Source organism: Alexandromys fortis, unplaced genomic scaffold (genome assembly GCF_014885135.2).
Source record: "Alexandromys fortis isolate MF-2015 unplaced genomic scaffold, M_Fortis_MF-2015_v1.1 scaffold_99, whole genome shotgun sequence".
In the NCBI taxonomy this organism is placed as follows: domain Eukaryota; kingdom Metazoa; phylum Chordata; class Mammalia; order Rodentia; family Cricetidae; genus Alexandromys; species Alexandromys fortis.
The window spans coordinates 791,626-804,110 of record NW_026067982.1 but is presented as its reverse complement, the minus strand read 5'-3'; the positions used below and the strand labels follow the sequence as shown (position 1 = coordinate 804,110).

Below are 12,485 nucleotides of genomic sequence, written 5' to 3'. Positions count from 1 at the left end.
ATAGAAACCTCTGGACGCAAGTCAGGTGCCTTTGCCACCTGCTTCCCTGGAAAAGCACGTGCCAGTGTGCCCCTGCTTCCTGTGTTTACCACCTGCAACTCAAGGTCCTGCTGTGCTCCAGGGAACACAGTACCAAAGGCTCTTGGTGCAAGTTTCCATTGTGTGTGTGTGTGTGTGTGTGTGTGTGTGTGTATGTGTGTGTTTGGTTTGTTGTGTTTAAGAAGAGCAGGCCTCCTAAAGTAGTAAAGTATCCAGGATCAGGATTATAAACGAGCACCTGCAAGGGCCTGAGCACCTGCAAGGGCCTGAGCACCTGCAAGGGACCTAGCGCTTGCAAGGGACAATGCAATTCAATGGTTGGACAGGTGCTGAGCATTCACAAGGCCCCAGGCTTGATTCTCGGGAAGATAAAAACAGTTTTATAGACTGTAAAGAAGAAAAGCTGGGTAGATAAGAAAACAAGAGAAGGTGACAGTGAGGTCTTTGAAGGAGGCCTTTTTTAAGGCATTCAGGACAAATATTTTAAGGCAATTAAGCAAATGGTGAAAAGTGAGGCAAGATTGTGGGTTGACTGGAAAGGGTGCTAGGGCTGGAGAGGTCTGTCTCTTGCTTTGGGTAGTGGTTACATGGGGTTCGCATTCATCAAATGAGCCCTGGAGATATGGTATACTAACTACCTCAATGTTGCTTGCTCAGGACAAATTCATCAAGTCTGCGCAAACTGATTTGGCTCTCAGATTACCCATTTATTTGTTAACTCTGATGCAGTTCCACTTCTTTATTTCACTAAGGGCTTCGGTGAATTATGACTGCCTCTGAGGGCTGGTGGGTTCTTAACCTGGAAAAGACTCGAAGGGGGAGAGGGAGGGGTGCGGCTCCAGTATGCAAACAAACCCTTTTCTTCACTTTTGGAGTGCCTTTCCACCTACAGAGAAGGAGGCCAAAGGCCGGGCCAGAGTGACGCGGTCAACAAATGCCCTCACTGAGAGCGGAAGGGGACAGAGCACCTAGCCCTGTGGAGCACGGGAGAAGCACAGATAAATCACGAACACAAGCTGCCTTGACAGTTTGAGATTGACGCCGAGTGTCAAATGCCAGCACAGACTGCCAAGTGCCAGGAAAAGAAATTCGATCTGGTCCAGACAGACGGTCGCGCGGTAGTGCAAAGTGAAACCCACCTGTGGGGACAGGGAAGGGTCCTGAACCTTGCTGGAACCTTTTCTACGAGGCGGGTCCTTGGGCACTTACCAAAAAGTCTTAGCTGGACACCGGCCTGCCCCAAGCAAGCGTCTCTGTTTTAAAGGTGAGAAAAACACGGTCCAGAGGTTTGCAGAGTCATTGAAAGCCTGAGTGGGAATCACAAGTCCAGTTCCCTAACACCACGCCCACGCCCAGAGGCGAGCAGGTGCCTGCGGAATGACCCTGCTCTTCACCAAGCACACCTAGCCAGCCGGTGTTTTGATGTAGGGGCCACAGATTAAAAGGAACTGGGAGAGTGCTGGGCGCCTGGGTGGGGGTGGGGAGGTGCAATGGCCAAATCCCCGGCCGAGCGACTGGCCGGGACCCTGAGGACTCTCTGAGCTGGGCTCTGCAGCTGGCGCCTGCCCTCATTGGCGCTCGCCGCTGGCCTGCGGCCGGCTCACCTGCCACTCCCAGCCAATCCAGGCCACCAGAATTGAGGCTGCCTGCGCGGGAGGGGGTGGGTGGGGGAGAGTGGATGCTCCGAGCCTGCGGCGGAGCTGCCCTCCCGGCGGAGTTCCCTCCCAGCCGGCGGCGCTCCCGAGCTTCGTCCCCGGCGCTGGCTGCGGTTCCCGCGCCCCTCGGCGTCCGGCTCCGCTCGCTGGGACGAGCCCCGACGGCGTCCCGAGCTGCCTTTGCTCGTCGCGCCCACTGCTTCTCGCTGTCCTCCCTGTTCCTTCCAGTCCCAGGAAAGGGGTGGGCACGGCCGGGGCAGCGCCTCCGAGACAGGATGTTCACGTCCAAGTCTAACTCTGTGTCGCCATCGCCGTCCCTGGAGCAGGCCGACGCGGACGCGCTGGACATCAGCACCAAAGTGCAGCTCTACGGGGTTCTGTGGAAGCGGCCGTTCGGGAGATCGTCGGCCAAGTGGTCCCGGCGGTAAGTGAGTGCCCCGGTCCCGGGAGACCTCCCCTCCCGGCCTTGGGAGGGAGCCCCGGGGCCTCAGGACCCCTCCCACTCCTCTAGTCACCGCCCTGCCTCAGCCTTCCTCTGTGACCTTGGCCCGCCCAGCTAGTTTCTCCCTGTGCTGTCCCCCAAGATGCGACTTTAATTGGCCGCCGAAGTTAGAATGAAATCACGGGCCTATAGTGGCCGGGAATTCCCTGAGGAATGAACTGAGTCCCGGGTCCCAAGTGGCGAGGCTGCATGTGGGCTAGAGAGACTGAGGTTAGTTGGGCGAGACTGGCAGAAGGAGACTTCCCATCAACAACCAGAGATTCTGCAGAGACCTCCACAGCCAATTCCATCCCTTTGTTGAGGCTTAAAGTGGGCTGGGAGACGGGTGCCACTCTCTGTTCAGCAGATCACTCGCCGTTCTGTAACACTCAGCAGAGTGAACCACAAACCTGTAACCACAACCCCTCCAACTGTGCCTTGACACACACACACACACACACACACACACACACACCCCTGAAGTTGGAGTGGGAGAGACGGTAGATTGGTCCTGTCCACTCCTGATGTTTGGAGTGGTATTGTGGAGACACAGAGCAACCTTGGCCCCGTTCTCAGCAACTCCAAATGAAGGCCCTAGATAAACACGACTTTCTACGTACAAATGGCCCTGACAGGTATTGGGAGAAGGAGAACCAGACCTGAACGTGCAGGAACCTCCCAAAGCTGGCTGCAAGGGCAATGGACCGTTTTCTGCATCGCTTTCATCCACAAGCTAACTGAGATTTACTGCTGGTGTCTAGAAAACTCAAGATGTTGTCCCAGCCCCTCCCTGGAAGGCGGGACTGTTCCTGGGACCACAGCCCTTTCTCCATCCCACACCAGGAGTCTGAGTGCCTCGGATGTTTTCAGGACCACAGGTCATGTGCTTGTGGTGGTAGTGGTGGTTAGTGCAGATGTTCGATTTTTGATGAATAATTTACTATTCCTGTAAGACCTCAGAACAAATGGAGGTGTGGATGGGCTTTCACATTTTGCGGAGACGTTTCATACCCTTTTATTACTTCTGGCTGATTTCTCTTGGGGATTTAATGGGATCCAGCCCGCCCCCCAGTCCCTCCCAAGTTGTTTCTCTCTGATACTTTAAGTGAAGGCTTGGAGCAGGGTGAAGGTTATGAGAGATTCCCAGGGCTGCACCGTTGGAACTGCAGCCACCGAGGGCCAGGAGCATCCAGTCTCTGCCTCAGCACTTGTGTGAGTCCTGTGAGCTTGAGCACTGGTGGGGGGTGGGGTAGCAATTGTGCAGAATGTCCTGAGCTACCTCAGGCGGTCTTCTCTCTCCAACAGGCCTGACTTTTGTCCTTGTTTAAGACTTTTCCCGCCAGGCATTTTCACCTGGTGGCTTCCACGATGTGGTAGGTGCCTGGGATCCCTTAGCTGGGTCTCCTGGTCCTCTTTCCCCTGCAAGTATGGGGGACCTGGCTACTGCATACACAGTTGATTTGGGGCTGATAAGTGTCAGAAAACCTCTTAGCTAAAGTCATGGTTGTAGACGCTGGGGCACTTGGGTTGGGGCCCTGATAAACTCCATCTGCTGTCCCTACAGTTACCCAAAACAAGCCAGTCTAAGTCAAAACAATAGGTCCCAGTGCCAAGCCAAGCTCTGTACCCTTTGAAAGACACTGCCAACCCCTCACCTTCCTCGCTCCGGAGCTGTCACCATGCAAAGACTCTCCCTGCTCTGCGGCTCAGAAAACAGCATCTTACCTGCCAGCTCTAGACCTTTGTGTTCCCACCTCTGGGAGAATACCTCCCCATCTTCCACCCCAACACACATGATTTCCCCTTGAGTCAGCAACAGCCGTCAGAAAGTCAGAGTCTAGAATCAGGCCCTATGCCCAGCGCAGCCAGCCTTCTCCTGCTTCCTGGCAGGGCCTCCAGGCTCCAGTTTTCCATCTGTGAAGTGCAGTCTCTGGACCTCAGCTAATTAGTGGCCACAGGAAGGCTCGGGACAGGGCAGCCAACACCCACCACTGCAGAGACTTGCCATTAGGGAGATCGATGCCCGAGTGGGCAGCCGAGGAGAAGAGCCTGGAAAGGCCCGGGGCTGCATAAATAACCAACCATTAGGCAGGACGGAACTGGCTGTGGCTGGCTGATTTCTGTAAAACCTCTCCTCCTCAGGCTCTGTCTTAGGGGGAGCATCCAGTGTCCCCCCACCTCTATCCCCACCTTGCCCACACTGCAATGGGAAGATGCCTTCCCCGTTAGTTTACTTTCCTCTGGACAGAGAGAAGAAGGGAATCGAAGAGTTCAATAACAAAGAAAGGAGGGGTTTGAGAGGGGTCTAGAGGACATGACCACAGTTCCCTCCTTCCCCTGGGGGTAGCAGAAATGCAGATGCAGAGACCTAGGTGCTGTGAACAGGAGGAGGGGACGGTCTTGGCTTCAGTCAGGGTCAGCAAGAGGTTCATGGGATGCCCTTCTGAGACCACTGTGGAGGACCGGTCCGACTTCTTACCAGGGTAGGGGCGTGAAAATTGAGGAAATATAAATAAAGAATATGAAGACGCATAAAAATAATAAGACAGAAAACATAGAAAGTACCAGGAGGGCATTCCAGTGACTGAAATCCTGAAATTCACCCGCGTTTATTTTTCCACAGCTTTTATACCCAATGTAAACCAGGGGAGAAGGTAACAAAAGACTTTATTAACATGATACATAGGATAACTCACACAGCTAATGGCCTTATCACTCTGAGACATCCAATCATTAGCATTCTGTCCTCTAGGTAGCTAAGGTCTCTAAGTCACAGCCGCTGAAGACCACCCTTCCCTAGGTGACCTCATAGTTACAACAGAAGGAGCAGAAATTCATTTGCATACATATCCTGACCATACACATCCTGACCACCCGTCAGGATGGTATTGAGCTATCTCAATTTCAAAAGAATCAGTCACCTCCTGCATTAGGACATACAACTATGCTTGTCAATCTCCAAACTCTCTGACCAGCAGACAAGGTGGAAATGGACCTGCAGTTTTCGGCCTCCACAGACCACCATAGTGCCTCCAGAACTTGGCTCGCCCTCTTTTTGCTGGGAAACCAGACCTTGGGTAGGTTCCTGCTGCCCTCTTGGGAGCGAGATAACCTTGGCTCCAAGACGAAAACTCCCACAGAAGTCTAAGTCCTGTATCTTATAATCCCCAGGAGGTGTTGAACTCAGATGTCCTGCTGTCGGGTGGTGTATACTCTAGGTGGAACTGGGCTGGTTCCTCAGCCTCCCCACCTGCAGCCCAGCCTTCTCCACTGCCTCCTACCGCTAATCACATGGTCTTGGGAGCAGAGTTTGCTCTGCTCCCAAGGGAAAGTGTGCCAATATGGAAGCTGAGGGACATCACTAAGGGCAAGCGCCTTCAGACGGGCTCTTTGCTCTGTTTTCTGAAGCCTATTTTATTTGACACTTTTCTTCCAGTTTTTGTGTCTTGACTTTAGGTTTTATCATTTTTTAAAAATTTACATCTGTTTGTGCATGCTTGCTTGTATGTATGTATACAACGTACAGGCAATGCCACTTTCTTGACCCAGACTCATGCATGCTACTGAGACCCTCCCTCCTCTGTACTCACTATCACACCTCCTTTCTGTCCTACGTGATGTCCCCAACTTCAGGTTTCTCTCATGCGGTCTACATCCCCAAAACAAAGCTCAGGGAGCTCAGGACACCAGCCTGACTGCTGCTGCTGTTTCTATTTCTTCTTCCTCTTCTTCTTAAGATTTTACTTACTTGTATCGTGTGTGTGTGTGTGTGTTCTGCCTGCATGTATATCTGTACATCTTGTGTATGCTGTGCTACAGAGGGAATTGGATCTTCTGGAACTGGAGTTACAGATGGTTGTGAGCTGACATGTAGGTGCTGAGCACTGAACCCAGGTCAGGTCCTCTGGAAAAGTAGCCAGTAGCCCTAACCACTGAGCCATCTCTCCAGCCCCAGGCTGGTCCTTCTTTAACAAGGCCTGTCTGATATACATGGCATGTGTGCTCTGAACATTTTTCTCTGCCTCCACTGGGTCTCTCAGGAGACCAGCATTAACCACTGAGCTCTGGCGGGGCCCTTAGACTCAGAGCACAGGGTAGAGGGAAGGGAAGCCATGTTCGGAAAATCCATCATGTTAGATGACACCTGTGTGTCATCCTGTCACTCAGACTAACATCCTGATCGTGGTGTCATGGGACTTAGGTCATCCTGCTCCTGTCTGACTATTCAGTGTGTTCTGTTGATTTTTACCTTCTAATAACTGCTTCACCCCTTTGCCCAGATGTGACCTCCTCAAGGCCACCTCTCTTAATCCTAAAACCACAAATTGACCTCCCAGGACTTGTTTGCTATCTGTGCAGGGTGTGAGGGCTGCCCGCTCTCAGCCCCTGTTTACAGACCCACCCTCTGCCCCCCACCCCTCACCAATCTGCGTATAACAGCAGACATGTTTTGTAACCTTGAGCCACTGTTCTCCACAGATGCCCTTCTATGTCTAGAGAACGTCGCTTCCTCTCCTAGCTCCTCCAATTTCTTTTTTTTAAAGATTTATTTATTTATTATGTACACAACATTCCTTCCATGTATGCTTGCATGCCAGAAGAGAGCACCAGATCTCATTATAGATGGCTGTGAGCCACCATGTGGTTGCTGGAAATTGAACTCAGGACCTCTGGAAGAGCAGTCAGTGCTCTTAACCTCTGAGCCATCTCTCCAGCCCCTCCTCCAACTTCTTAAGACATTTCTTCTTCAAAACCCTCATCCGTTATGACCTTCGCTCAGACCTCAGTCAAACCCTAAGCCATTCATGCCCTGGGAGGCCATGCTTCTGCTTTTCACACCGATCTCCCTTGTTGCTCCGTGTCCTGGTCCTTTGTAATCTCCGTGTATTCTCCAGGTGCCGTGTAACTTTGCCACGCACCCTGCTGTGTTATAACGTCACGCCAATGCGCCCCGGTGCTCCGCAGGGTCACGGCATCTGGCACTCTGCGCAGCTGTGAATTCCCATGGCCTAACGGTGTCACCATGTAGTCTAGCGCTCAATACTATTAGCTTCCCCGTTCACCCATTGTGTGATCTGGGGCATATTCCTCAATTGCTCTGCATTCCAGTTTCATCACCGACCTTGAATAAGCAGTGAATGAATTATTACACAACCTGTGGTTGATCAAACAGGGCCTGGTGCCAAGAAGGAGCTTGATATACATGAGCCGTTTTAAAATTCTTTCTTTCCGCATGCTCTCTCCTGCACTCAACTCTTAAGCTCCTTCGGGGCAGGGATTCATTGAGCTGTCAGGGCCCAGCACGGTACCTGCTTAGGTGGGGCAAGTGGCACCATAACAGGCCTCTGACCTGAGCCAAGTGGGCACTGCAGCCGTTCCACAGTGATCGGCTCAAGGGAGCCAACAGCAAGTAGTGGTGGTGGGCAGTACTGGCAGCACAGGGCACAGGCAGCTGAGAACTTGAGCTTTGGCAACAGAGCTCCGAGTTTACCACTCACCAGCGGCTCGGTCTCACTGTGGTTCAGTTTCCTCACCAGTGTACTAGGAAACAAAAATCCCACCCATCACGTAGAGACATTAAATAAGATAATTTCAATACAGTATGTGCAGCGAAGGGCATGCCTTGCTGACTTCTAAATTCTTCCATCTGGAGGAAATAGCAGGGTAGGGGCTGAGGGCCTGGCTCGTTTGGTAGATTGCTTGTGTAGCGCGCATGAAACCCTGGGCTCCGTTCTCAGCGCTCCATAAACCATGCATAGCGACTCACGCCTATAAATAACCACAGTGCTCAGGAGTGGAGGCAGAAAGATCAGAGGTTCGAGGTCAGCATCAGCTATACGGTGATTCTGAGACCAGCCTGACCATCTGAGACACAATAATAAAATAATAATGATAGTAGTGGTAATAAACCCTCTAGAGAGAGGAGGCAGCCAGGACTGACATGAAACCTTTCCTGTGCACACACTCCAGGCTTCCTGTAACCCAGGAGAGCTAAAAGCAAAAGCTGACAGTAAAGCTTCTCCAAGGACAGATGTTGGCCCTGGAGGTGGGGAGGCTTCAGACAGGAGGAGGACATGGCTGTGGCATGTGTTTGGAAAGCAAGAAGCCAGCCAGTTGGACTGCAGCCATGTTCTCTTCGGTAGCTGCTGTGTGAGCCCGAATGGGAAGGGGGGCAGAGTGGCTGCACAGACGCTGAGCTTAAGGATAAGGAATCGCAGTAATCAGAGTACTAATGAACTTTTCTCGTGTGTTTGCTATGAGCTAAGCCTCTGTGTGATGAGGCTCATTTCCCTCCTTCCCAGGCAGGAGAAATAATAGCCTTTAATTATCATTCTCAAGCTCCTCACGGGACCTGAGGCCTAGAAGACTAGATCCTTGCCCACCACTGCTGGTATCTGATGGACTCCCACCTTGCCTACTGCAGTTTGTTTTCCTATGTCTCTCTTCTGGGTGTGTGTCCTGAGCCAGGACGGCAGCTCCATGAGCCATATAGGGGGTGGGAAGAGGGCCTGATGGTCCTGGGCTCCGATCCTTCGTCTGCAGTCGTAGGGCTTTGTGCGTTACCTCACATCTAAGCCCTTCTTTCCTCACCTGTGAACCGGGAGTAAAAGCCCTCACCTCCAGCATTGGTCCGAGAGGCAGGCTCTCTGAGTCTCACAGAAGCTAATACGTAGAAATTACATATTGGCTGTGACCAGCCCTTACACTGGCTGTCCAGCTCTGCAGGGCCCCAAATGGGCTGCTCCAGCCTTGCCTCCTGAACAAGGGTGTCTAGAACAGGGCGACTTTGAAGAAAGGTATGAGAAGAGGAACGCCTTTCTAGACTTGCAAGGGTCTCAGCTGCTGAGAGGAAGCCAAAAGACATCAACCAAAGCGGCCACCACCACGGCTCTTTGACAAGCAAAGATCCTGTGGGTCTTGTCAGATGAGCCACGGTGGGTAGGAGCTGGCCCTCGGCCTCTAGGTCTGTGCTGGGTATGGCTCATGTGGCAGTTCATGTTGACTCTCGGCCTGCTGAAGTGTGGCCGCCGTGGAGCAGAGGCTGCCTGGAGTGTTCTCCTCTGCCTTTCTGTGCTTGCTTTAGGAAGGGGGTAACCTCTGGGGACGCCCTGTGTATCCGGAAGACTCTGGGAACTCTACATGCCTCGACCCACTCTACATACACACAGTGATGTGTGGCCATAGCTTTTTAGCAGATCCCCTGTTTATGCCAGGGCAACCTGTTTCCCATGCAGTAGCCAGGGCAAGCCTTTTACAGTGTAAGTCAGGTCGTGTCACTCCTGCTGAGCCGCCCCCCCCCCACGGTCATTTTACTCTGAGAGGAAGCCAATCTCTACCAGGGAGTTTCAGGTCCTTGTGCCAGCTCTCTGCTCCGTGTCTGCACATAGGAAGCACAGGGCACCTGTCTGGGAGGGTAACTGTGGAGTCGGGTAGGTTGGGGCGGTAAGGGCTTAGTGAATGTAAATGCTGCCATTATTGCTGTCACAGCAGCCCCAGGCCCTCGGTAGTCTAGATACAGGGATTGTAGTCTTGCTTCCTCTGCTTCAGCCTTTTGGTTCCTTTTAAAACCAAGTACAGCTCAGCCCTGGACCTTGATACCTGTGGGCCCTGTGTCCGAGGTATCTGCCTTCTCTTCAGAAATTACCTTCTCTGATTCTTCTTGACTTAGGGGCTCTCTGTGTAGTTCAGGCTGACCTCAGACTCACATGCTGGGATTAGGGGCATGTGCCACTAGTGAGCTTCATGTGGCCAAGGCTGGCTTTGAACTCACTACATAGTGGAGGCTGACTTCAAGCTTCTTATTCTCTTGTTTCTACTTCCTGAATGTTTGAGGTTAGCGGTGTGTACTACAATGCTAGTTTACGTGGTACTGGAGAATGCTAGACAAACGACCATTAACTAACGACCATTATCTACACCTCCAGTCCAGGTTCCTCTTTTATAAAGCCACAGTTCCATTAGATCGTGGTCCTGACTAATTATTAGTTTGCTGAACCATAGATACCGCCTAAAAATCCTGTGTGCAGATACAGAATCCCTCTGCAGATAGGGAGTCAACATAGAAAGGGGTTCGTGTTGCACTATTGTGGGAGTGGGGAGGCAACTCTATTCTGCTTGCCTGCATTTCCTGCAGGGGACCTCGCCGGGCCATGCATCATTCCGTCCCACCTTGGGTCCTTCACACATGGGCTAGGTTATGACTCCGGTCTCATTCAGTCCCCACTTCCATCCCATAATGCAGGTGTCCTCACTTCTCTTCTATAGAGACTGAGGGTCAGGGAGCTGAGTGTCTTTATCCAAACTCCCCATCCCCAAGCTGGAAAATGGGAGGTCTAAGCTCTTACGTACTCTAACTTTCTTTTGGAACCATCGGAGGACATCTGTTTTTCCCATGGGACGGATATGGCATGGTCCTACCCTCCAGGAACCCAGTGGCCCCCTCTGGATAAAGAAGCACTCAGGTGTGCCAGTGAGTTCTTGGTGCCAAGTGCAGGAACCCAAACACAGTGTCTGCCAGGAATGCATTTGTTCTATGGCTACTGGATGGTTGGCACAACACAGACATGGGCTGAAGTCAGACTGCTCCGCAGTCTCAGCAGATGGGGGGATTGCTCAAGTCTATGATTTCAGGACCATCCTGAGCAACATAGCAAGACCTCCATCTCAAAAGGGAGTGAGAGAACAAAATTATGAACTCACAACAAAGTATGAAGTTGAGCTTAAGTTCCCTTGGGAAAGGGGCTGCTGCAGCCATTCAGGTTGCCCCTCCACTCTGCCCCAAAGCCACTGTGGTCACAAGAAAGATCATGGGGATGGTGGAACCTGAAGGGGTCCTCTGACTTCTTGATGCCACCAGCATCTTCTCAAGCTCCTCACCAGAAGGGAACGGTTTAATAACAGGCTCCTGGGGTGATTCTGCAGCATTTGGTTTTCATAGTACAAATACTCCTGCTGTGGCCTATATTGTCTCCAGTGTCATGTCACTGAATGCTAAGCAGCTAAGAGAATTACACCGTTGACCACTGTGAGTCTGTCCTAGCAGGTTCCACTGTGTTGCTGCTCTGACCTTTCCCCTGTGTATACACCCAGGAGTGCACACACACACACACGCATGCACACACACGCATGCACACACACACGCATGCGCACACACACACATATGCATGCACAGGTGCATGCCTCACAACTCAGGATCCCTCCAGATCCGTTTCAGGTCACATCGGAGCACTGTCCCTGGAGGAAGGAGAACTCTGGCGTCTTTAAGCCTCAGGAGCTTTGTGACCTAACTGGGGCTCCCCCTGGAGCACACTTGGTTTCCTAAAGCTTCCACTGATAGTTCTGTAAGGGTCCCCAAGACAGGTCAAAGAATGTACCTGTTGGCATGGAGGATTTGCTTCCCTGGTACCCAGAAAGTACCATGGCCACTTTGATTCCAAGTTAAACTTGAGTCCCAGAAAGAGGATGTGAGCAGTCAGAAACAAAAGAGAATGCAAGGATCACCTTGGGGTATCAGGGCTGCAGACATTAGCAGTTGAATACCGATTCCATTTGATTACACCAAAACACCCATTTAGAACCATGTGTCTCATCCTCCATCCACACCTAGACAGGCACTCCCACGTGACTGGAGTACTGGGTAGTTCAGAGGGTAAAGGGACCTGAGGAGAAGGACAACAGGTTTCTCCTGAGCTGAAGGGGCATCCCTGGAAGCCAGCCACGAGCCTCCCTCCTTCACCGCCTATCCAGAAGGTCATCTGAGGCCCCTCTGAGCCATGTGCAGTGTGAACTAGGGTCCCCGCAGGCTCCTATCCATGTGAATCCAGGGCCCCTAAGGGTGTTCTTGACCCACAAGATCTCACCATTTTCTCATGCCTCCCTCTAGGTTTTTTATCATCAAAGAAAGCTTCCTGCTTTACTACTCTGAGAGTGAAAGAAAGAGCTTCGAAACCAATAAATACTTCAATATACACCCTAAGGTAAGGAGGCTCCTTTCCAGGGCCACAGCGAGGGAGGGCCCACTGGGGACACTTGGGGATGCTAGGAAACTATCTGTTGTGTGATTTGGGTAGAATGTGGAAGACAAATCCTCTCAGGGCTCACTGGGTCCCCCATCACACACACACACACACACTTCCTGAGTCACAGAGACAGCCCTAGCTCTCTTCCTTCTGGGAGTCAGTTCTAGCCTTGGTATCATAACCCTGGGATGTGGTCCCGTCTGCGGTCCTTAGCAAAGCCTTCGGCTTTCTCCAAGACCTTCTGGGACTCTTAAGTGATGTGAGCTGGGTCGGGTGGGAGCTGCCTGCTCT

At 52.0% G+C, this 12,485-nt stretch overlaps 1 protein-coding gene across 1 annotated transcript in view; it reads left to right on the top strand.

The window, feature by feature from the left end:
* Positions 1 to 265: 265 nt before the first annotated feature.
* The window catches only part of Plekhd1 (pleckstrin homology and coiled-coil domain containing D1), a 29,410-nt gene continuing 17,190 nt past the window's right edge, over positions 266 to 12,485 (top strand). Inside the window, exons 1-2 of the mRNA XM_050158648.1 lie at positions 266 to 2,118; positions 12,059 to 12,152. Coding sequence (XP_050014605.1) covers positions 1,718 to 2,118; positions 12,059 to 12,152 — 495 coding nt within the window. The 5' untranslated portion in view covers positions 266 to 1,717. The remainder of the gene's footprint in view (positions 2,119 to 12,058; positions 12,153 to 12,485) is intronic.